The following is a 26814-nucleotide window of genomic DNA, read 5'->3' on the forward strand; positions in this document are numbered from 1 at the left end:
CGTTATTAATTCCATAGATTAAAAAAAAAAACTATGAGGCCTCTGTTTAGTTAAGAGGCTGTGAAATCACAGCCTCAGATTGAGAAATCTATAAAACATAATAGGCATAAAGCATTAGCAGATGAATGCAGCAATAACAAGGAATAAAGAGGTTGCTGATAATTCTACCCAAGGCCACGGAATGGAAAATTCCATTTTTCTCTGACTATTTCTTAGGCCAATCCTTGGCAGTGTGTGAAGAATGACTTCATCTTAGACCTTTAAGGCATCTTTGAGTTTCTTCCAGCAAGAAATAAACTCTGCCTGGAATTTCTATGCTTCCCTCATCACCAGTGGAGTCTCTAGAAGTTGGCAAGAGGATATTAGGTATAATATTTGCAAGTAATGGAGTTTATGCCCCAGTTTCCTGGAACTTCAGACCAGGAAATACTAATGAGGAAATCAGTAGTCTGCTATGAGGTATATTTCATCTTTCTGATCAGAATCAGGAAGCTTCCCCCATCCCCAGGCTTCCTTTTCTTCATTTCTTGTCAGAACATGTTGTGAAAACATCCTGTTCAACAGGTTAAGCACTGAGTTTCAGCTTTGCAATACTACAAAATGGTGTTTAGTGTGTCCTCTTAGCCTCTGTTTGCAAACCTGACATAATTCTTGGCGCTGTCTCCAAACTCCCCCTACATGACCGTGAGTGGCTATCATTTTGGTCTTACTGTTGCTATCAGTGTCATCTGGGCTGAATCTGGGACATCTCCTCTGACCTTTAATGAAAGGTCTTGAACCTTTATATGACTGTAGCTCATCACAGTCTACAAATCACCTTGATACCCAACCTTTTATCTAGTGTTCACAACAGTCCTGAGAAGAAGGCAGAGAAGGGGTTTTCAGTCTCATTTTAGAAATAGGAAACATGAGACTCAGAGAGCCAGGAACTGGTCAAACATCCCTTATCATAAATGGATAAGTGAAGTTATCAAGTCTGGGTGTCAGATCTTTCCATTTCTACCCACTTGCCCCTTCCCCACATTTTGTTTATTTGATTGTTTCTTCGTTTGTTTGTTTGTCCACTTATTTGTTTGATTCAATTAAAGATGCTGGAATTTCAGGGCAATAACACTCTGAGGCCATGTCCAAAAGGAGGCTTTGGGGCACCTACTGCTCCAGGTGAATGGTTACCTAACAGATGAGGTGATCTGTTAGTGCAGGTGGTTGACTCTTTTGTTTTTGTTTATTTTGGCAGTTAAGATAATTGGGTGCTTACAATTGACAATAGAGCAACTGCTCAGCAACTGACTTATAATAGAAAAAAATAAATAAATTGATCTTGATCTAGTAAAAATTAAGCTATGTATGCATAAATGTAAGAGAAAACATTCCATCTTATGAAATATGTTTTATAATGTAAATGCTAACTAGTCATAATTTAAGTAGTACTAATTTAACTTATTGAGATGGGAGTAACTCAAATATTGAATTACAGAATTTGAATTACAGAATTTAAAAAAGCTCCTTTGGTGAACATAGGTGAACTCCCCGGGTATTCCTGGATAATTACCTTTACTGTAAGATTAACCTTGTTAATCCTCTTATAATATAAGATATGATGCTATTAAGATCTAGTATTACTAAGCATCTACTGCGTGCCAGGGATTTTAATGATCACTATATCCCTTAATTTATTTAATCCCATCAATTAACATTAGATGCAGATATCATTATCATAATTTTATAGATGAAAAAACTAAGGCTCAGCAAAGTTAAGTAATTGATCAAGGGTTGCACAGTGTAGTTTAGAAGGGTGAAGCTTAGTTTTGAACTGAACTCTCTCTATGATTCCAAAGTTTGTATTCTTTATAATGTTCTCCACTGTCAGTTGAGGATTTGTACAGTGAAGACCTGAATTTAACCTTATATTTGTAAAAACAATAAGATTAAATTTCTTTGGCATCAGCAGCAGCCATAGTTTTACTTACCTTTAGGTCAGTCTTTCTTAAGGCTCTATTTATGATACACTGCTCATCTGTAATGAGAGAGTGGTCACGAGTGAGAGCAAATGCGCTGTTTAACGCTGACAGGTAGATCCACATTACCTTTTTCCAAGAGTACGTTTGAAATTCATCCTGAGGAAACAGACACCAAAACCCCCGTGAAGTTAAGAGAAGTCATCAGGCTAAAATTCACCCTGAAAGACGTCAGTTTAGTATAACTCTGTAAGCTTTGGAGCAGTGAACATTCTAGATCAATCTATTATAAGCTTTTGAAAGCTGGTAGGTATAGAACCTTGAGGAGAAAAGTCATCATCATTTGTTAATGAACTTGGAGGTGGAGAGAAGGCACAAACATGTAATAAAGCCCCCAAGGGAGACACATTCTCAGAAAAAAGACAATTTGTCCTATTACCCTCCAGCCTATATGGCTAGTACCAGACACAAAATTTCTAGGGAAAACAAGACAAAACAAACTTTGCAAGGGTCTCTAAGTCTCTGAGAGGGAGGAAACCAAGTTATTTTAAACCATCCCATCTTTCCTGGCTTAACTCACATTCCACTTTCTCCAGAGCAGCCCTTTTATCAGCCTCCCTCCAGAAAAAACAGAAAAAGTCAACATGCTATTTCCAAAGGAGTTTAATTGCCATTCTCTTGTGGCCTAATCACTTTCTGCCTTGTATTCTCTTCTTCTAGACTATCTTGAAGGCAAGGAGTATGGTTTATTGCTTCTCATTATCCCCATTCATGTAGAGCACTGTGACTTTCTCAGTGAGAGGCTGGCAAGTGGATGAAAAGAAAGACTGAATGCGTGAACTGAACTTGCCCAAGGTAATTGTTAAGATGTTGGTGCAGGCAGGATTGAAGAAGATACAGGATAACTGATACGTGATCCTAACCGAAATTGCATTTCTTTGTAGTTCACTGTAGACTTCATCATAGAATAGAAGTGGAGGGAACAGCACTAGATTAACAGGTACCACAATGGTCCCTTAAAAACTGATGTGGTAATAACAGTTGTTATTATCTAAATCGGTAAATGCTACATATAAAACACACTTGGGGAGTGGTGGTTCAGTGGTAGAATTCTTGCCTGCCATGCAGGAGACCTGGGTTTGATTCCCGGTCCATGCTCTTCCCCCCAAAAACAAACAAACAAGTAAAGCAAACAAAAACCAATCAATCAAACAAACAAAGAATTCAACAAATGGTGCTGCAATAACAGGATACTCACAAAGAAAAAAATTATGAAATTGTGACCCTGCCATACAGCATACAAATAAAACACACACACTTGGGTGCCTGCTAAGCTTCAAGAGCCAAGAAGTATGGTATGCCAGTTTGAAACTGTTGTGTACTTCAGAAAAGCCATATTCTTTAATCCTGATTCAATATTGTTGAGTGGGATCTTTTTGAGTAATTTGTTTCCACGGAGATGTGGCCCACCAAGTTGTGGGTGGGACCTTTTGATTAGATGGTTTCCATGGAGATGTGTCTTCACCCATTCAAGGAAGGTCACTTAAGAGGAACCATTTTGGAAAAAGCTTGAGAGCTGAAACAGACAAAGACATTTGGAGATGTAGAAAGAAAATGCCCTGAGGAAGCTGTTTGAAACCAGAAGGCAAAGAACCAGTACATGCCAGCCTTCCCAGATTGGCCTTTCTTGAGTCAAGGTAACTTTCTTTGGATGCCTTAGTTGGATATTTGTATGGCCTTAGAACTGTAAACTTGTAACTTAATAAATTCTCTTTATAAAGGCCGATGCATTTCCAGTATATTGCACTTCCAGCAGCATTAGCAAACTAAAACAGAAGGCAAGAGAAGACAAGTCTGGTAAATAATTTGATGACAGGAAAATGTAGATCAGGGAATTCTCTCTCCTTCACCCACTTTTGCCTTGAAATGTGTTCAAGATGTTATATTCATTGCAGCTAAATCTATGATTCTTGTTCTCCACAAGACAGCCCACCACCATGCCTTTGCTTCCGCTGGTTCCTGAGGCTGGAATACACATCCTTTTCTCCTCTCTTCTCTCTCTAAGTCTTCATGTGGTAGATCCCCCCTAATTTCTGCGAGTGATCCTCCTCTAAACCATCAGGTTACTTGAGATTCTTACCACATACTCCTTTCTTGCACTGCCCTTTGCCTGTCTACTTTATCACCTTCTTGGACCATGAGGAGGGACCATGTTTGACCAGGTCTTTATTGCATCCATCCCTAGCACAGATTCTGGAAGAAACGGTGGGAGAGGTGGAAGAAAGCAGAACAAAGAAAGAGGAGAGGGTAGAGAGGAGAAGTAAAGGGAGGGGAGGAGAAAAGGAGGGAAGAGATGTGAAAGGAAAAGGAAAAGGTTGGAAAGAGGAAAAAGGAAGAGAAAGTAAGGAAGAGGCAGGGAGGGGAAGATAGAGGAGGGGAGGGGAGGAGAACCAGCTTAATAGAAATTTGAAAGTTAATGAATTAATTTCAAAAACCAGTGAAATTGGCTAATATCATCATGAAAGAAAAGATGACTAAATCTAAACAAATGTACATGGAGTTACCTTCAGAGCCTAAAAATTCCCCAAAATGGCTAAATTTCCAGTGACTGAGCCACTGCACTGATGAACATGTTCCAGATATGGTTGGAGAGACAACCAATTCCCTTGAACACAACTTGGCATAGTTCAGTATTATATAGCTTTGCCTTTGACTTCATCAAAGAGGGCTTTGTATCAGAAGACTTTTGATTATTAATAATAACAATAATAATAAAAAGCTAACATTTATTAAGTACTTATTATATTCTAGGCAGATAGTGCTATTTATGTATTATATCAGTTAATCCTTGCAGAAAACCCTATGAATTAGTTATTATTAATATCATATCCATTTTATAGGTGAAGAAACTAAGACAAGGTGTAAATATTAGAGCAGGATTTTAATCCCCACTTGCCACTTCCAGAGCCTTCTCCTAATTTGTGCTCTACTCTGTATATTGCAGAACAAAATACAATTTTATGGGATTGTTATTTTTATATCCAGCCTAATCTGGGACTACCAAGGAACAACACTTCAATAAAAAATTTGGTAAGAAAAACAGATCAATTGTAGGTAAATAGGAGTACAAATGATAAAAGGGCCATCAAGACCAGAGACCGCAGGCCACCAAATGAGAACAGACAGGAAGACAGCTACTCTTGGTTCTCTTGTGAATTAAAATAATATTAATTACTAATTTGCATATAATTAACTAATTTATAAAAACTTTTTGCATCAGTCATCTTGTTTAAGTTCACAAATTTTCAAGTTGTCATTATCATCATCTCCATTTTGTAGATGAGAAAACTCACTATCAGTGAGGCTAAGAACTGTTCAAGCCAGTCTGGTATTGGTAGTTAATAACACTTCAAATTTGGGTCCACCTTCTTTATTTAGACAAATTGTCCCATGGTGCCTGTAGATCCTGTGTGAAAAACACCTTGAATTCTGAACTATATAATAAACAGCATCCAGTTTTCCATGCCTTCTTTTCTCTTGGCAGACACTTTGATTCTCAAAATCCAGTGTCACCCCCTGGTCCCGTGTGATAAGAAACAGACCTCTAGACTGTGGTGCCTAGAAAGCGAAGGAGAAGATGGGACATTTGGCACCCCCAAGTTCTCAAAGGCCAGTGTTAATCCAAAGTGCCAAGTGCCTGCCTAAATCTATATCAAAGATTGAAATTCATCTGTAAACATCAACTTAGCATTACTAAAATGAAGGTGCCTGGATATACTCGCCTTTATCCCCATTTTCTGCCATCCTCTTTCTCCCCAAGCCCTAGAATTCAAATCTGTATAGTGCAAAGTAGAATTCTATTGGAAGATAAAAGACAACAGAATGAGACAGCAATTTTTCTTAGAGTAATATAGCAACACTGGCTTTTCATTTATTTGCTACCCTATTGAGGACTCTGTATGAATTTTCCATATTTTTAAAGAAAACCATCAAAATTTTAAGAAGAACTACAACAAAGAAATTAAGGGAAAGTATGTTAATCTGAAGTGGTCACTTTAAGCACCATCATCAATCTTCTCTCAGTTTTCGGTTTGCTGTTGTCCAACAGTGGACAAGAACTGGCTTGAGAACTGAGCTCAAATCCCAGCTCCTCTGAACAGTCTTTAAAATCATCTCAACTTTCTGAGCCTAATTTTATTTATCTGTCAAGTGGGGATAATAATACCACATTTCATGGATGTTTGAAGGATTAAATGCAATAATACATAATGCACCTGGCCCCAGGACTGGCCCAGAGCAGAGGTGCAACAAGTACTAGTTTGTGGCTGGTTCTTTTCCTCCTTTTTCATAGCATGCTGTTTCTGAGATCTTTCCATAAAAAGAATTGATTTTCCCTTTGAGGAAACTTTAGAATCTCTGTGAGTTGCTATAGTTATTTTTCCTTTCTGGAAACAAAGCATCTTTAACTGGAAATGGCTTCTCCCGTTTTAGTCCATTTCCCAGCTCTCTTCTAAGCAGTTAATGTTCTGTAAAATACTTAAATGCACCAGAGGAGCTACCATTTTAAATAACTGGTTTGTAATGCAAACAATCCAAAGTGTTAGTTTAGCATATCTGGATATTTTATACTTCAAGTTTCATAGAGCAGGATTTACCTACTTTTTATCAACAGAATTAACCACATCAGTTCTTGAACTCAAGAGAATTAACCACATCAGGTCTTGAACTCTAGAAGAGTAAGACTGAAAATAATATGAGTTCATTTTAAAGAGTTGAATGTACTCAGAGGACCTATGTTTGATCTGGACAAAAAAATAGAGAAATAAACCTGGATGTTCCTTTATTTCCTATTGCCTTGTATTTTCTGAACCTGGAAATGTCAGGCTAACTTTTATATTTGAATAAAGCAAGTGATCTTTGCTTATTTGATTCCAACTTTTTGTCATCAGCACCTCATCCCCTGGAATTTAGAAGTGTAACGGTAACTTCAAATTCAGGTCAATGCTATAACTTCTCCTCTGTGTAGGAGTTCCACTACAAAAAAAAAAAAAAAAAAAAAAAGAACTTCTGAGCTTGACTTAAAAAGTAATCCAATGCAAAGTTCCAAAGAGATTAAAAAATGAGTACTTTCTTCTTGGAAATGGATACAATGCAATGCTAAAAGGTTGAACTCTAAAGTAAAGTACTGGAAGAATTATGGATAAAGTAATCATAACTTAAATTTCTCAGGCTCTTACTGAAACACTGCAGTACTTTTGCAGACCCATAACTTTACCAAAATGACATTGTTTCTGTATTGAAGTATTCATTTCTTTCTCCTTCATCCTCTTGGCCAGATCCACTGATGCTCTGGACACCCTGACCTCAAACTCAGATGTTGCTTAGCTGGGAAAAGTTGACGTTCGTTAGAACATAAGAGTTAGTTATAATCGTGCTATTAATTCCCTTGACACTACAGGAACTTGTTGTCCATTGACCAGAAAAGAAAAGCCAAAGTGAGGAAGTCATATTCAAAAGGCTATCTCCACAAACCTACATTTGTATGCAAAAAAGCAAAGCCTACTTTATTGAAGAGATTGGTTTGAATTTTAACTGCTGTTGTTATTTTGGGGGGATGCTGTTTTCTGAGGGGAAAAAGAGCAGTGGGTTAGCTGGTTTATTGTCTGAAATATCTGGAGACACAATGTGTTGCAAAAACAACTAAAACTCTTGAATGCTTATATGCCTGGCACTGTCTCATTTCAGCAATTTAAACACACCTCACTTAGTCCTCACAACAAAAAGGATGTGTTATTGTTGTCCTCATTTAACGCAAGAGGAGGTTGGGTGAGGGAGGGTTGAATAACTTGGCCAAGATCATATGTAGGTCAAAAGCAGAACTGGGAATCAAACTCAGGCAGTCAGACTCCAGATTCTTTACTCATAAACTACTCCATAACTTTGCTTTTATAGAGACTGATCATTGGACAGAGTAAGATATCTAATTCCAATCTAGTTCAGTTTTCAGTAGTTTTGCTTCTACTGCTTACAGCTATGGAGCCCTGAGTATTTGGTTTAATTTCTCTATGCCTCTATCTATACAATGGAAGAAAAAAAAATTCTACCAGTAAGGACCAAAAGAGACAACATATATGCAAGTAGTTTGCAAACTGTAAATCACAATGTAAGTGGCCCTATGTTATAAAGTAGAGGATAGTGGCCTCAAAATTACTTATCTTAGCACAGTCATTTCTGAGAGGGCAGCCCATGGAATTTCAGAGATTTCCAGTGGGATATCTAATGAAAGACCAGGTTAAAAGGAGGAGTGGAAGAATGGGGCTTGGGAAGAGGGATTGTGTACCTAAAAGAAATGTAATACTATATTCTCTTACTTTTTCAACCATGACATTTCACTTTAGTGTCTTTCTAATAAAGTACTGATAGAAATGGTGAGACCCTTTACTACATACTCAATTTAATTGAATTAAAGAAATATTGAACAAAACTGTGTGACCATGTAGGGAACAAAAATAAGCTACAGTCACTGACTTCAGAAAGCTTATAATCGATCAGAAGAAAAAAGCAATAAAAAGGAATGTCTCACAGTGTCAAAAGTAGTCTGAACTTAGAAGACAAAGGTTCAAATTCTTTGCCCATGCTATTGCCTTGTCTGGACCTCCACTGTGTTCTCCACCACTAGCCAAATTACCTTTTAACACTTACCAACCTTTGGATCTCAAGGAATTCTTCTCTGACTTTTTTGACTGGCTTTGCCAAACCCCTATTATATATTCCTGCCATAATCATGAACCTTTCTTAAGTAGTTTATAATAGCTTATAATAACTATAATATAAACTTAACTTATGATGGCTGCATTTTACATGTATTTGAATAGTGACCTGATGAATTGCATGAGGTCAAGGACCCTAGTTTTACTAATCATTTTATAACTCCCTTACCTCCCCTGCAATATGCTAGCATGGTAGCTGGCATATAGCCTGTGTTTATCAAATTTATGAAGGAAGGAAGGATAGAGGGAGGGAAGGAAATCCTGGCTCTCACACTTACCAAGTTGCAAACTCACTTGCCCTCTCTGTTTCTTCATCTGTAAAATGGAGATGATAATGCCTCTTTTCCAGCATTGTTATGAGAATTAAATGAAATAATCAATGAGATACTGTTTCATAAACTGCAAATCTAATGGCATTTTAAATCAAGGCAGAGTGTGAAAAACATTATAGCAGCCAGAGATGAAAACACAGCTAAAAGAGAATTAAGGAGAAGTGATTAATTCCCTCCAGAATTTGGAGTGGAGGATGGATTAACAAAGACTTAAAAGAGAAGGTGGTATATGACTTAGGAATGGGTAGGTTTTAATTAGTAGAAATAGAATACTTATATTCTGTACTTACTCTATAGAGAATATACATATACTTCTCTACTAGAATGGCATTTTGTGAGGACAGAGATTTCTGTCCTGTTTTGTTCATAGTTGTATCCTCAGAGATTACACCAACATTCAGTCCAAGGTTGGTGTACAGTAAATATTTATTGAATAAATAAATAAGTGAATGAATGAATGAATGGAGGGCAAAGGAAATAACAGAGGAAGCCTTGCAGCAAAAACATAGTTGAAAGAAAGTGTCTGGTTCCCTTAGAAAATGGTCCTGATATGGGGAGCTTGGGCTAGGAGAGACCAAGTAGGAAGAAGAGGAGGTGGAAGAAAGGAAAGGAGTTAAAACAGTCAACAAACACGAATGCTGTTGACTGATAAGAATCCTGGCGGGCTGGCAGATTTTAGATGCCATTTGCATGCTGATTTGCAGAATTTCTAAGTTTTCATACTAACGTCCTTAGCATTGTCTTCCTTAGGTGAAACTGAAGGGAAAGTGCTCCCCATTAAAACATCAAAATGAAATGCCTTGATCAGGCTTAATAACTAATCATCACAAAGTTCTCTCCTGCATATCATGCATGTCTTTAACAACATGTGACACACAATGATAGTGAAGGAATAACGCATTTGTAATTATAATAAAGATACAAACTAGGAAAATCTACAGGAGTGTCTGAATTCAAAATGCCAATGAATACAAATCATAGTATTTGCATAGAAATGTAGTATCACTTCAGATGTTGGTTAAAATTCAGAAGTATGTGAATAATGAAAAGAATTCCATTTTCAAAATTATAAAATAAAAATGAAATTAATCTTATCATTTGGAAAAATCTTGCTCTTAGGGGTGCTTAATAGAAGAGAAACTGAAAATAAACTGGGAATCAAAGACGTTCAGTAAGTACATCATGGCCTTTTTCTTGATGTTAAGAAATGACTACCAAATCAGTATCTGTGATAATGATCTATAATCTTACCAGTGTATGATTGATGATAAATACCAAGTACTGATTTTTTAATAACATGAAGAAAAGATATACAAGACATTTTCAGGTAGGAGCCATCCAGGACTCCTTAATGGGAGGTCATTATAGTCCAACTATTGCAATATAATTCAAATAAACTATTTTTAAGGCATTATTTTAATGCAAATAACCTAGCAGGAGACTTTTAAACCATTGCTGCCCAAAGCTTATTTTTACCTAAGGCTCAGATAGTAGGAACGTTTGAAATAATTGAGTTCTTATCTAATTGCATAAAGACTAATTTAGAACCTCATTTATTTGGAGAGTCTTTAGCATAGCAAATTCATTTAAAATGACACACAAGAGCAGGTAATTAAAAATTAAAGCTGAAATCAAGATGAAAAATGCAGGAGTGAAGCTGGTTGAGACTGCTCTGATCAGTTGAAGAGAGGTGATAAAATGGGGGAGGAGTTTAATAAACTTTCAAAGGTGCTAAGAAAGGAACAGGAGGATGGAACCCAACTTCCCAAGGTGCCAATATTTTTTTGAGTCTTCTCAGTACATAATATCCAGAGTTGCAGAACTGACCATATGCACTAAGGAAAGCTAACCTAGTTAAGCATGAAAGAGCACCAGGGATTCTCAGCCACAGCCCTTCTCCTGTGTCTTCTGTCCCAAAAGGAAAAGCCAAGTCTCTCGGGTAATAAGGGACAGACACATCACCCACATAAGCAGGGGCGTTATCCGTGGGTAAGCTCTTTGTACAGCAAGCTCTTAGAGCTGCTTAAGAAATAACACAAAAAAGCAATCAAAATCTTCTGTAATAATGCATTTTACAGTTTGCAAATGGCTTTTACATATGTAATCCCACTTCCTCCTCATACTGGCCCAAATACTTTTACTGGTCCCATTTACAAGTGGAGAAATTGAGATCCTAAAAGATTATGTAACAAACCTAAGGTGTCACTACTAGGACTGAAAAACCAGAACTTTTAACTCCAAATCCCAAACCATACCATCTCCCTATTTGTTGGTATTTATTCATTTCTTTCATTCTTATGGTTCTGTTTTTCTCTTTTCTCCCTCAACATTCTTTTACCTACTTCCTTCTCCATTTCTCTCATTTTCCACCCCTTCCCTTTCCATCTCTTTGACCATTTCTTCTTCTTCCTGCCTTTGCTTTTACCTTGCCAGCAACCCCAAAGGGGTTGTAGGTCAGCCAAACAGACACCCTCAAATCTAGGAGTCTGATGAGACGAACCCAAAAAGCTTCTGTCCCTGAAAGTCTGCCTTTGCCTCAGTAAAAGCACTGCCCCTTAGAACTATTTAGGGGCAAAAGGAAGTATCTGTAGGGCAGGGTTAAGTACTTTCCCAAATCACCCTTCATACCAAAAGATAAGAATCTCATAAGTACTTAAATTCACGTGGAGGGGCTTACCCCATGAAGGAGCCCAAGATATGGACATCCATAAGTGTTTATGCCCCCACTCTGATACCCACAAAGCAACCATGAAACTCTCTGCAACCGCTCTCTACTCCCACTTCCAGCAAGACATTTTAGGCTATATAAGGAAGAATCACTTATAACACATTGCTAAATCTACACCATTATCTCTGAGACTACATACACATAAATTGGCTGGGCCATAGAGTAAGTATTCAGGCCCTTATTTCTCTCCCAAGGGCCAAGTGAGCAAATCTACTCATTGGTGGAAGTGATGACCACCCACAGAGTAGTGGCTCAAAGTATACATTCATGTCATCTGGGAACTTGGACCCCAAACCAAATCCACTGAATTAGAAATTCTGGGGATAGGACCCAGAAATCTGAATTTTGACAAGCTCTCCAAATGATCCTAGTACTGTTTGACATTTAGGAGCCACTGGTTTAAGTACAGTTCAATTACAATGGCCCTGCACTAGAAGCTAAGGTATAGGGAATCCAATTCTCGTTAGGCCACTCCCTCACATATGAGTTTGGGTAAATTTCATTTCCATATCCATCCAATGAAGAAGTCTTCATTTGTAGATAAGCACCAGGTAGGTAAGCATCAGGCACTTTTCCCTCATGTACATTGTGTGAGCTTTCGTGAAGGATGATTTGAGGCAGTAATGAAGTAGGGCTCCCAGCCCAACATCCTCAACATGACTTCCTCTTACTCCACAATAATCTCCTGCATTTTTTAAAGTCTTGCCATTTATACTCCTGGAATCTCTAGTTAAATTACTCACAAGTTGAACATGTTATCATGGTTAACATGTCAGCTAAGCATAAGGCTGGGACATACAGCTAGTGGTTCTTGAAGAGGAACCAGAAATGAGGGATGGGGCTGACCCCGACGGAGCAAGTCAACACAGACAAATTTCACTGGATTCCTAATTTCATTTCAATTGAGTTAGGTTCAAACACCAATTTGATTTCAGGTTGAAATTTGGATTTTTTTTGCTAGCCATGGGCTATTGCTATCCTCTTGCTGCATTTTACAGAATGTTGATCTATAAAGATTGCTATATATAAAAATAAGTTTAACATCACAGCTGTGGTTGATTTACCATGAATTTGGTTGTCATAATCTGTCATTTGAGCTGATACATTGTTAGAAACACTTAGTAAAAGCCAGTGAGAAAGGGGTCTTCCATAGGTGATACTTTCAGTCTCATCAATGAGAATATCCACTTTAGTACATCAGCCACCACATGTTTATGGAACCCCTACCACATGAAGGAACCAGGGATGCAGCAATTAATGAGTTAGAAATGGTCACTTTCCTGTGGGGCTTACAGTCCAGCAGGAACAACAGATATCACATAGGTCCAATGAATGCTATGAAGAAGTGTTATGGGATTAAATACAAGGAAACTCACCTAACATCAGGAATTTATATTAATAGAGAGAAGTGATGACCTTGGGAACAGGATGGTTGCAATTTTTTTAACCTGAGCATATCTGCAGAATGCAATACCCTCCAATCAGTAACCATGACTCTTTCAAATCAACAGGGAGGACAGCACCTTTCTCAGAGGGGTGATGCCCATCTTCTTCCCAACTCACCTCATTCCTTCTTCCTGAGTCACTTCAATGGGGCAGATAATCACGGATACATCAGGATTCAAGAGGAAAGATCTGAGAAAATTTTGTGGCCTATAGCTATTTCCCACTACATATTATTTTTGGCTATTGACATGGTAATTCCCTGCACTGATTTTAATATATTCTCATTAGGGTAGTTTGTTCACGAAACTCACAATTTTAAAAGGAAACCCTGTGAAATAGGTTTGCTTAATCAGATCCCATCCTATACAAAGTGTTAAATTCTTGGTCCTTGTAAGGCTGTGATGGATGTACAACCTGAGAGTAGAGCCTTCATCCTACTCCTACTTTGTCTAAATCTCCCCACAGCTATCCCATAATGCAAGGTCCAGGAAGAAGAGCAAGCAGGTACAAAACCAGGTACACACTTACTGTTGTCCTCAGCAACACAATGTCTGCCTCATGCAAGGAACACGGGACACAATTTGCCCATACATGCCAAGCTGGTCTCCAATAAAACACCAACGGGAGGATCCCAAATGAGAAGATGGATCCAGCAAGGCAGAGGGTTTTCCGGCAGCCTTGAGTCCGATAGCCAGATATTTCCTGGGACAGAACCAAAATGACCCCAAATATTGGTTAAACACAGGATTAAGCACAGAATTAAATGAGTTAACATGTGTGCTATGTAATTTCCTACTATTATTATTGTTGCTTGATCTCATTTCCCAACAAAGGCCTAAAATCCTCTAATTCATTTGCATTTAGATCCAAAAATCGCTAGTACCAATAGGTCTGCTCTTGCTAGGAGATTGCCAAAATGAGGGCAACATGGGAGCTAGAACATGCAACTTTAAATCCAGCAACTTCTCTCTCTCACCTGATAAAGATTACATTAACAAAGCTGTGATCCTTGACTGAGAGCTGATTTCCCCTGTAATTGTTAGGGGCACTTCTTTGTATTAGCAGCACACATAGGTGCTGAATGGCCTCCTTCAGGACTGTCACGTTTGGAGAATCTTTAATGACATACTCATGCTAACCTGGAAGTGCAAATTTTGACTGATTTTTCAAAATAGTATATTTATCCTAACATGGAGTCCATTTCTGTCCCAAGCGTAATCTTCTCTCCAGTGCCAAGCCTGGGATGTCTCTGTCCCCCCATCATGCCTGCAGCAATGCTCTATTGATCCCACACTGAGCAATCCTAAATCTAAGGTCCATTCCACCATCTTTTCCCGTATGCTTTTTCTGACCTCCCCTACACTTCAGTAGAGGTCAACATCTACCCTCCAAATCAACCATTTTATAATATTGAAAAAATATTATATTCAAAAGTTTCATTATATTGCCAATCTATTGAACTTCCATGCAGTATTCCTGAGTTACTCTATTCTGCAGCACAAACTTCCTTGGTACCATGTGTTCTTTTACATGCTATGGAATAAGAACCGTCTGTGGTTTCTAGAGTGTTTTTATGTCCCTTATCAAAATAAAGTAAGCAGGAGTTATTATTTTCATTTTTCAGCTAATAAAACTGAAATATAAAATTTGTGTAGGTAACAATAGTTATTATATTATTATTATATTATATTATATATTAGTTGTTATAGATAACAATAATAGCAGCTAACATTTATTGAATACCTAAAAGCCTCTCATTAAGCAGTTTACACGTATCCATTTAATTTTAAAAGATTAAGTGTATCTTCCCAAGTAATAAGTAACTCAAAATTGGGCCTCCATTCTGGGCCTTTACAGCCCAGGGCTCTGTCCACTCCATCATACTACTTTGAATTTATAAGTGGTTTTCCAGATGGAGTCTGAGGAATTCCTCTCCCCTTCTTTCCATACAGGAGAGTGGTGAGAGCCCGTAGCCCCCCTACGCGCACCCCCCCCCCCCAACCCTTCCCTGAATCAGGCAACAAGCTCAGAAGACTTATTTGTGAGTAGCAGCTGTCAAGGAAAGATAGTGTGAGCTGGTCATTTCTACCCTAAGGCTCTACCTCATTCTGGTTTTAATTTCAGTTCAATTTAACAAATATTTGTTAAGTGTCTGCCAAATAGCAGGCATGTGCTAGGCAGTGAGATAAATGAGATAATGTCTCTGGCCTCAAGGAGCTCATTGGTTTAATGGGGAAAAGAGACACACAGGTAGGTAAGATTAAACAAAGTTAGAGCAATGAAAGGGTAGTGGAGAGTAACCACATAAATTATCATCTAAACTGGGTGTTATTAATAATTACACTGAGACAAGAGGGTTAGACCAGAGGTGTCCCAGGCAAGCCAGGCAAATGCTCCCCTAGTTACATCAGGCATTTACTCTAAGAGCTTGCCAGCTCAGTCCTGTGGACACTACAACACTATTCAGTGGCTCACGACCCATTGCATGCACAGAAATTCATTTCCACGTTTTTTAGTGGAAAGGCTGATTTTGTGTGTGTGACAAGGAACATTCAATTATTGCCTGTTGAAGTGAGTTAAACTGCACTGATTTGAAGAAAGTCAATTGCATTGTAGGAACTATTAGCAGATGTTGGGTTCTAAATTGCAAAAATTAGTATCATGCTTTTCATTGTGCTCTTACAGCAATTTACTTCATACATTTGTGGAGTGCCTTCCATGTCCCTGAATTTGTTTGAATCAGCTCTTCCTATGACCCTGAACTCCACCCGAAAAAGGGATCAATCACTGAAGAAGAGAATATTGCAGAAATGTGGAAAGAATATTATCTAAATAATTAAACTCATAGCGAGCTATGTACATCACAGAATAGGACTCTCCCCTTTCTTTATCCTCTCCTGGGAAAAGGTTCCTCTTTTCCCTCTGTCCCTGGACATCTTGATCCTTTGGATCCTTAAGGGCTTGAACTTTGGCTTCCAGGTCTCCAGGCCTTCCCCCCGCAGGACCCCTATGCTTAAGATGGCAAACGGAGCAACGGTTTAGCCTACCTTGGTGACCAGAACTCTTTAAGAATCTACAGATCCTCTCTCAGAAAAATACATGTAGACACATAGGCACCAAATTCTCCTTGAAGGTTCAGGAGGTTCCCAGAACCCAGATAAGATCCTGCCTTAAAGGATTCATGAGGATGACTCAAAGCTGATTTTTTGGTTTTCCCTCCGTACTAAGTAAGCCCTCAGTAAATGTGGAAATATAAAGGCACAGACATGGGAGTGCAGGTGAGGGTGACAACTGGAGAAGGCAGGTGGCTTTCTCCAAGAAAGCTTCGTTGGGTGATATCACCACCCGAGGCTCCATATCCAGGGTCTGATTCTCAGCCTTCAGGTCCTAGAAGTCGTAAGCAGAACCATCTCTCATAGGGAAGGCTCGTTTTAATCCGTTATCAGAGATTGGGGTGAAATGAGTGAAATGCACTGTCACACTGGTACATGAGTTGGTATGAAGAGATCATTCTTTTGCCCTCAGCACCATCTGCTCAACTGTGACAGTCCTCCCTATGGAGCATTATGTAAACAAACTGCTTAAACTGAGCTCTGGAATCTTCTCTGACCATCTCCCACCAAGATTCCTACCTTAAACATATTAATTCATTTAATCAAATTACACACTAGTCTTGTTGGCCTCTTTAAGACAATTTTGCATTTCTCTACTGACTTGGTTAAATTTATGAGTTTTTAAATTTCACTTTTCAAATGTTTATCTCCCTAAAAAAATCTCTTTCTCTTCAAATTTGGGGTATGAAGAAAAGGCTTCACTGTAAGCACATTTACATGTGCTACTGCAGATTGTGTTCAGTGAACTTAATATACTTCACTGCTTACCCCAGTCCCAACCACTATCAGAATTTCTAACTTAGTTGTGTCTTGTTTATACTTTTTAGTGCTAAAGAAGGATGTCCAGTGCTGGTATCACCAATTTTCTAAGCTTCCTCTAAATTATTTAACTTTTGGATCCAGGTGAGAAATTCTCAACATGAACTACCTAATTGAAAAAATCTCAAACTGGAGACTCAAAGGGGAAAAAAAGATTTCTGCAGGCTGGTTTCTTGCTGTCCTGGTAAGTGTTTATTATAACTTTAAATCAGTCCTCTAGTTATTTTCATTATATATATATATGTTACCACGCTTCCTTTAAAATCAATCAGAAATTATGGCAACACTGTACCAACATTCTCACATTATAAGAATAAGCTGGGGCCCTTTCCAACATGTAAAAGTTATAATGGGCCTGGCTCATACCCATAAAGATTGGGAGAAAGACCAAAGGAGAAGGTAGATTTGTAACAGAGAAGATAGGATTTAATAAATGAGAATGAGTGCTGAATCATTACATTGATATGTCTTTTTAGTCTCCAGTGTCTTGGAAGAGCTAGAAGGAAAAACCTAAAATGTGGAACTGTAACCCATACCAAGCTCTGAAATCTGTTCTATAACTAATTGTTGCAGTGTGCTTTGAAATTTATTGCTTTTTTGTATATATGCTATATTTCACAATTAAAAAAATAAAAGCAGCTGGAGAGCATTAAAAGATAAATACAAAATAACCCAGGACATGACCCAAACATCCATCAATGAGAAACGGATGATCTTCTGTGGTATATTTATCCAATGGAAGTCTGTACAGCAGTTTTAAAAAAAATGGACTACAGCAACACAAACAATATGAATGACTCAACACCTTATTGGCAAGTGAAAAAAAAATCATTTCCAAAAGAATTAAATATAACATAACTTTTTTTATAAAGTTAAAAGCAACCAAAATGTCAAACATACTTTTAGTATTTGAGAACCAAAAGTATGTTAGAAAAAAAGCTATATAGAAAGGACAGCACAGGAAGATGAACACACTAAGCAAAACAGTGGTTGCTTTGAGTGGGGGGAGGCAGGAAAACGAGGAGCCATATGGCTAGATGTAGGTTATTGTCAACGTTCTAGCTTTTGTGTTGGCTGGTGGGTTCATTATATTATTATAAATAAACAATAAAATAATTAATCAAATTAAATCAACCCATCATGAGCAAATAGCAAAAGCCAAGAATTCTGAACAATATGCTTGTGAGCACCTAAAGTCTTAAGGGGAAAAAAAAAAGTAAGAAAGAATCAGCTAGAGAAAGAAAGAGATGCTTCTCCTATAAATTAGCAGATGCTTTGCAGTTCCCCATGATTCCCTCCGTGCTCTATTTTTCCCACTGAGGCCATTTGTCAGGTTCCATTTCTCATCTCATGCCCAGCCTTCCTCATTGCAGTTACTGTCTCACCCTGTAAGCCAGTTGTTCTCAAGCAAGGATGATTTTGTCTCCCAGGGTTCGTTGTCACATTGGGGAGTGAGGAGAAGGAAGGGAGGTTGCCATTGGCATCTGGTGGGTAGAGGCCGGGAATGCTGTTAAACATCGTATAATGCAGAGGACAGTCCCCCCACCAACAGAGAATTATCTTGTCCTAAATATTGCTGAAGTTGATAAACCCTGCTGTAGGCATTTGAGTTTCCCTCTACTAACCTAAGGAGTCTCTAGGTCCTAGTGCCTAGGATGTCACCTTCAGCACCCAGAAGAGAGGTAGAAAATTTTGATATTGACATCTGTGCTGATTTGAATCTGTGGTGGACCCCAGAAAAGTCATGTCCTTTAATCATTCAATGTTGTTGACTGGGAGCTTTTTGATTACTCCCATGGAGATGTGACCCATCCAACTGTGGGTGGTAACTTTTGATTAGATGGCTTCATGGAGTTGTGACTCCACCCATTTCAGGTGGGTCTTGATTATTTTACTGGAATCCCGTAAAAGAGAAAACATTTTGGAGAGAGTCCCTTTGAGTGCCATGAGAGAGCCAAAAGAACCATGAGAGCCCACGCAACCAGAGACCTTTGGAGATGAAGAAGGAAAATGCCCCTGGGGGAGCGTCATAATACAAGAAGCCTGGAGAGAAAGCTAGCAGACATCGCCATGTTCGCCTTGTGCCTTCTCAGTTGAAAGAGAAACCCTGAACATCATTGGCCTTTCTTAAGTGAATGTAACCTCTTATTGGTGCCTTAATTTGGACATTTTTATAGACTTGCTTTAATTGGGTCATTTTCATCGCTCTGTTTAGAACTGTAAACTTGCAACTTAATAAATTCTTCCTTTTAAAAGCTGTTCCATTTCTAGTGTACTGATTCTAGCAGCTAGCAAAATAGAATGACATCTATGAAAGTAAAAAGATTTATGTGTCATGCCAAATGACCACTAAGGTAAGCATGGTCAGAATACAATCCAACCAGCCATTTTGCCAATGAGGAAAGGTGCTAAGGGAGGAAGCAAATTGTCCACATGATCTTCTCCTGCCTCACTCTCTAACTTCCTCTTGGGACACTCTCCCTCCAAATCACTCTGCCCTAGCCACAGGACCCTTTTCCCTTTCATGGACTCACTACCCCTTTCCTGCCCTAGGGTCTTCCCATGACTGGTTATGTCTCATCTTCTCTGTCTCCTTGAAATGCTTCCTTCTCAGTGAAGACTTACCTAACCACCCTACATTATTAAGTCCTGGTCTCCTATATCCTTGATAACACGTTTACAGCACATTTACAGTTTGCAATTTGTATTTTTTGCAGTTTTTTTTTATTGTTTCCATCCTTTCTGCCCTCACAATTAGGCTTTAAATTCTGTTAGATTAAGAGCCCATCACATTTATTTCCTTCAGTACTATTGACCCAGCATCCAGTACGTTATCTGCAGGTAGCAACAAATACTTGCTGAATGAACGAATAAATAAATGAGTGGCATACAAAAGGAAGGAAAGAAGGAAGGAAGGAAGGTCAGAAATGGAAATTGATAAACTCTTACTCTGCTCCTAGACCAACAAGTTCAACTTTATTATCTTTTTGGACCCTGTAAAGACATAAAAGCAGCCCCCAGATACAGTTCTGTGCCTTTGACCATAAGGAAATGTTAATTTATGTTATTTCCATTATACTCAAGTTAATCTCTTGATTTCTTGGACAAATATATACATTTTTGTTCTTTTTTTCTGCTTATATTTTGTCTCTAGGACCTGAAAAGGTTCTAAAGGCAAGGCAGAATTTCACTAACTCCTTACCTTCAACAGAGACAAACTAAGGGCCTGCTCTGGGAGGAACAAACTGATTCTCACACCGGCTACCCAGGCCTCTGCTAGGGACTAAAAGGTTTATTCATGATTACCTTTGTGTGAGCCTCTTGTAAATCACTTTACTAGAAAATTACAATCAAAGGAATCCACCTTCCAACAATGAGGACTTGACAACTGAGCATTAATGGAAAGCCCCACTTTCCATTACCAGCATTCACACCCCTTGAGCAGGAGCCTGGGCTGCTATGGATCAGAGGTCTGTCCGCCCTCCTCTGCAAGTTTGGAAGGTCACTTAACCAAACTTGGTCCCGAGCTGTGACTTCCCCTTCTCTCTCCTTCATAGCTTTGGAATGCCATTTCTCTGGTTGTTAACTCCTGTTTTCTCTTGCTACAGCTTTAACTGTGATTACTGTGAAATGACACCTGTGTCAGGTATGAGGCCCTAGAACCAGGGAACTGATAATAAAACATTTAGGTACTAAACCTTCAGGTTTTCAAGGTGTCTTTGCTTCAGTTCAATTCAAACTGCTTACTATGTCAAAGGCCACGGCTTAGGTAGGTCTGCTAGAGACAAAGTCCCCACTCTGAAGCAGCCAACAAGAGAGGGGATGAATTTTAAAATAACTATAATTCAGGGAAGAAAATATTAAGTGCTATATGGAAGGCACAGGGAAATTAATACCATTAGGCTTAAATGATGGAGAGATCCTACTGAAATAATGAGGAAAGACTTTGCAGGAGAACTGTTACTTGAGATGGACTTTGAGAGATGCTGCATTTTAATTGCTGGGAAAGTGGATTAGGAGAAAGGAACTTCTAAGTGGAGGATCTTTCCCTAGTAAAGTTATGGAGTCTGGAAACATGGATGTATTTAAGGATGAAAAGGTAGTTGAAGGTATTACAGGGGATTGGTGCACTCTGGCAGTACAATTAACCCAGCTGTGAACGGCTCAATAATGCACGTCTTGGTGAGGCTTAGGGCTTCTGTCGCTTGCACACTGCTCCAGCCAGCAATCAGCAAAAGAGTTTGTTGAACCCTTAGAAACGGCACTTCTACCTTTCTCCATCTGCAACCAGCAGGTGGATCCCTGTGGCTGTCCTAAAGCTGGTGCTCCCTGCAAAGTCAGGGCAGAAGCAGCTGAATTAGGCCACTTCAGCCTGACAATAGTCTAGTTACGAAGGCAGGTGCGAACCCTGTCCCAGTGGGATGCAGAACAGACATTCTTCCGCCTTTCGCTTCCTTTCACAGACAGGGATTTCTTTTCTAAGCCCAAGGAGCTGACACCTGGGGCTGTGGAAACTCCTCCTTGTGACGTGGGTCGGCTGCAGAAAAGCAACCTGTCCCGCCAGTCAGTGACAGGGTAGGAACACTCAACACTACGCATAATTGTCCACCCAAACTTGGGCTGAAGCTCATGAAACACGCAGCTCGTGTGAATAATAACCTCTTATTATGCTCCAGACAGCTTAAATATGTATTTTCCCATAAGTGGCTTTAATTCTCACAACTCTATAAGGGAGGAAGTATCAACCTTGGCTTACAAATAAGGAAATTACGTTTCAAAGGGCATAAAGAATGTGCCCTGAGTTACCCAGCTGGTCTTGAAAAAGCCAGGTCCTCCTTCCTTAAAAACACTTTCCACCCAAAGAAAGCTGCCTTTCATGAAGGCACTCCCTCCTCAGCTCCCTGATATTCCCATTAGTGCTTGGTCTCTTGCTGATCCTTCACATTTTGGCTAATAGATGTGACGCCCAAACAAGTTTTTAGGTTTCCCTTAAACAGGTTTTCCCAAGCTTCAAACTGCATTGAGAGGAAAGAGGCAGCAGGGACTCCACCCAGTAGCCAAACGGTGGTTTCTGCAGCAACGTCATATTCTCTTGGTCAGGCGATCTTGAGCAAGAGGTATTTTCTAGGCTCTTGTTGTGTGATGCCAAAATCAAAATCTCTCTTGATGGTGAAGCTTGAGCAGTCTAAGACAGTAGAGTGCACAGGCAAGACAGTGTCTGAAATGGACCCTGTCGAGGCAGCCTCCTCGCTGTGTAGTGTAGAGACCCAAGATAGCATGCCACAGAAGAGAGGGAACCAACGTAAAGACAAAACACTTGGGCTCAAGACCTGTTTCTGCCACTTATTAATTTTATTACATTAATTGGAGGTCACTTCCCCCACGGCAAAATAAGAACAGTAATGGCTTTCTCACAAAACTACTATGAGAATGAAATGGGATGACAGTTGTGAACGTGTTAGTCAAATATACGCTGTTATTATTACGAGGGAAATTAGACTTCAGGCTGATGAGTGATCAAGCCCCTGTGGCACACAGATGTGTCTGACCCCTCCTTATCACCCAGATCTCAGCTTCCCTCACCGCTCAGTCCACTCCCTAGTACTTCATCCTTACTCTGGAGTCCTTCTCTCTATCAGATATTTTTCTTATTTGCTTATTTGTTCTATGGTCTGCTACTAGAATGTAAGTTTCACAAGAGCAGAGCCTTAATCTGTCATTGATGAATCCCTGCCACTCAAAAGAGTACCAGGTCCATGCAGGTCCACAAATATTGCTGAGTGAATGGACGGCTCAGATTACCATATAGGGAGTCCAATCTAAGGAAGTAGATTGAAATATTATTATGCTGGTAAGCAGAGAGGCCAAAAATGACAACCACCGAGTGGTAGTACTTGATGAAGGTCTAACAGACATCCCATCCAGCTCATCATTTTTCAGAGGAGAAATCTGAGGTCTCAAGAGAATTCTTAGTCAAGGACCTGTAGAGATAAACGGAGCTCAGGAAAAGTAACAATCTCCTTCCAAAGTCATGCTTCCACACTTGGACCAGTGAAGAATTTATTTTGACAATTTTACCACCATGTATAATCATTTGTCTTTGTCCCCACGTATTATTTGTCACTTACCATAAAATTTTAGAAAATAAAAAAGGGAGAAGTGTCCTATCATGGAGTCCGAGAGTGGGAACGATCAGAGATGACCTGACCCTGATTCCTCCCACACCTGTACCATGGCGTCCAGCCTCCCACGCTGCCAATGAAGCAAAGCCTACTTCCTGTTCTGGATTCAGACAACCACACTAATAATTATACCATGTGCCAGACAGGGGGCTGAGTGCCCTTTGCAGAGCCCAGAAGGTAGGGGATGGGGAGACTCTGAGCTCCCTCTCCCTCACCACACACACACACACACACACACACACACACACACACACACTCACACACACACACCCCCATGCACTCACGAATTCTCTTTCAACCAGAACAACAACTTCACTTCAATCTCTTTTATATATTGGTCTTCCATCAAAAATCTGTGCTTAAATAGTTTATACTTTAAATAACTCCATATAGAAATCATTTTGCAAATCACTATAGCATAAAGCTTTCCTAGTTGAGATAGCCTGAAATCTTTTCCACGTAAAGGACTTTTATAAAGGAAGTGTGTGGGAAGCCTACTCTAGAGCAGCGGTTCCCACCCTCTTTTAGTATGAAGAGCTCTTTCTTAACATTGTCCGTGAGAGAGAAATTAAAACTACTTTGGCAGTTCCACTCAGAGGTATGTTCACTATAGAAACATGAGCACATGTTCACCGGAATACGTGAACAAGAAAATTCAAAGCTGGAAGTAACTCAAAGGGTCCATCAACAATGAAACGGAATTTTTTTGTTAAGAATAATCTTATATTCTGCCACAACGAGAGTGAATAAACTAAAATTTCATGCAATGCCATGGACATCTCTCTCAAATGTGATAAGCAGAAGAAGCAAAACACAAAAGATATAATCAATGTGATTTCAACCATATAAACTTAAAAATATTGTTAAGAAATGCATACATTGGATATTTATATCAAGCTATAAAGAAAAACATTTTATTTGAAAATCCACATAATTAAATCTTGCACAGACTGCTCATTGTTTTCTTATGTTTTGATTATTGGAAAATGGAGGAAATATCATTGTCATGAGATGTTCTTTTAAGGTCCAACTTGTTTCAATGGGAAGAGGGCAGGACAGTGGTCAAGAGACCCTGGGCCCTAGTTTCAACACCACTACTTTCTGACCATGGAATCTGGGCAAGGTACTTTACTAGCCCAAGCTTGTTTACAGAGATAATAAAAGTTCCATGTAAATGTTAAAAAAAAAGAAATGCATACATTGTTAGAAAAACAAGTTCACTTAAAAAAAAAAAAAGGCGGGCGGGCCACAGTGGCTCAGCAGGCAGGAATGCTTGCCTGCGATGCCAGAGAACCCGGGTTCGATTCCTGGTGCCTGCCCATTAAAAAAAAAAAAAAGGCAAGGACATGATAATTATAAAAGCCAGGTGTGAAGCTATCTTGGGTTAGACAAAGGCAACAGGGATGGATAGAAATTAGGGAATACACAGGGGAACCTCCGAAATACTAGCGGTGTTCTAGCTTCTGCCCTAGGTGGTGGCCATATGGGGTTTAGATTTATTTAATAAGTCATTTGTATATATTTTTGCACATTATCTGAAACATTTCAAAAAATGCCATGTTTTTCTTTTCTGCTTTTGCTTCTGGAGAGTATATCAATGCTTGTTGGGCGTTTGACTCCTTGGGCCCATAGCAGTAACTCTGAGATCTGTTAAGGGTCAATGACCTACAGGTTTGCAATCATTGGTGTAGAAAATAAAAGTGCATTGGCTTAGAGATGGGGGTGCCTGGGTTGTAGAATCCCAGGCTCTGATGCAACTGAACAATCCCTTTCTCTTCTTTGGGCCTCAGTTTCTCCATCAGTAACAGAGGAGGCTAAATTATGTGATCTCTTGAGCCTCTCTAAATTTTGAAACACATAGTTCTCATCACAGTGGGAACCTCCTAAACACAACACCTGGCAGTCCCCTCAGAGGTGCATGTCCTTCCATGGAGATGCCTGTCTCTACTTCAAAGCTGACCACGTGGACTTCAGTCAGGCTTCCACATCCCATTAAGGAGACATAAAGAGTGATCTCTGTTGCACCATTTGCGCAAATTGGTGCTAACAGGTTGTATAGATCACCTGCTGAGAACCATCAGAGAGCCCCCTGGGAAAGGGAGCATGTACCATAACAGACTCCCTGCTTGACATCAGGAGCGGGAGCTAACATGCTGTTATGTGACTCCCACATTAATCAATTGAGCATCAGAATTACCAAGTGTGACAAGATGACTTCATTCGTTTCTATAACTGGTATTTGGACTCAAGCACAACCTTGGGGAAGGTTTCTCACAATTCTGTAAGATGGCACCATCAAAATACGGCATGTGACTACGGTATGGACTGACAGAAAAGGGGGCCCCTAATCTGTTGAAGAATTTCAAACACATAGAAGTGGAAAATGGTAAAATTAGGGTAGGTCATAGGAAAATGAGGGGCTTGATTAGAAAGGAAAATTGTTTGGAAGAACAGTGAAAGCACAAGAGAGATGAGAATTTTGATGTTTTTCAAATATACTAGGGGTGCCACACCCAACTAATACAGGGTAATTTGGGACAGTAAATCCTGGGCCAGATAGTTACAATATCATCTCAGTTTTGTTCTAATAACCCTTTTATCATTACAAAAGCAACACATGCACATTTTAAAGATCAGAAAATAATAATACTCCATCCCTAATACTACTGTCTTTTAGTTGAGAGTATACTGTTTCTCACTGGAATCCCTGAAAGAAATCTCTATGCCCAGTTACATCTCTGTCTAAATTTTTATCCATGCTGTTATAGAGTGACTTTACTAAGACAGTCCTGATTTCAATTCCATACAAGGGTGACTAACCACTCTGGTTTGTTGAGGACTGAAGGGTTTCTTAGCAGTGAATCTCTTAGCACTAACACCCAGACAGTCCCTGGCAAACTAGATGGTTGGCCACCTATTTAAAACCCTGAAATCCCTTTAGGATGGCATACAAAGTTCTTTCTAATCTTTCCTGTACTACCTTTTAGCTTCAACTCTGTTCTCCCTTGCCTCCACCTCCACACACCGTACACCCTGTGTTCCAGCTTTGCCAGACAACATTCAGTTCCCTAAATGGAATGTCCCTTGTCCCTTTACATCTCAGTACTTTTGTACATTGTGTCTTTTTTACCTAAAATACCCTTTTCCTTACTTGAGGTTCCTGGCAAACTCTTATTCATCCATCCAGATTATTTTCAATAGGCAACTTTTTGCTGCAGTCATATGGGAGGGAGTTGGCTGTAACCTTCTCTACATTGTCACAACACCTTGCAGATACTGCTGTCATAATACTTAGTCCAATGAATACTACCATCCATTTACCTTTGTGGCAGTTACTGCTTCACTTACTGGGAAGCCCCTTACTTTTTATATCGTATAGTTAGGGATGCAGTGAGTTGGAATAGCCTACCGATACTAGGTACCACAAACTGCTGAAATAGCTCTACCCACAACTAGGCAATGAGTT

At 39.3% G+C, this 26814-nt stretch overlaps 1 protein-coding gene across 5 annotated transcripts in view; it reads right to left on the minus strand.

Moving 5' to 3' along the window:
* ATP13A4 (ATPase 13A4) overlaps window positions 1–26814 on the minus strand; it is a 143699-nt gene that overhangs the window by 83068 nt on the left and 33817 nt on the right. For 2 of the 5 annotated variants that reach the window (XM_077117894.1, XM_077117896.1), the window contains exons 3-4: window positions 13763–13936; window positions 1971–2117 (exon numbers count right to left, since the gene is read on the minus strand). In XM_077117894.1, the coding sequence (XP_076974009.1) occupies window positions 1971–2117; window positions 13763–13936 (321 nt within the window). Of the gene's footprint in view, window positions 1–1970; window positions 2118–13762; window positions 13937–26814 lie in introns of those variants that run through there. The other 3 variants (XM_077117897.1, XM_077117899.1, XM_077117898.1) reach the window with 3 other exon arrangements.

Source organism: Tamandua tetradactyla, chromosome 10, assembly GCF_023851605.1.
Source record: "Tamandua tetradactyla isolate mTamTet1 chromosome 10, mTamTet1.pri, whole genome shotgun sequence".
NCBI lineage: Eukaryota > Metazoa > Chordata > Mammalia > Pilosa > Myrmecophagidae > Tamandua > Tamandua tetradactyla.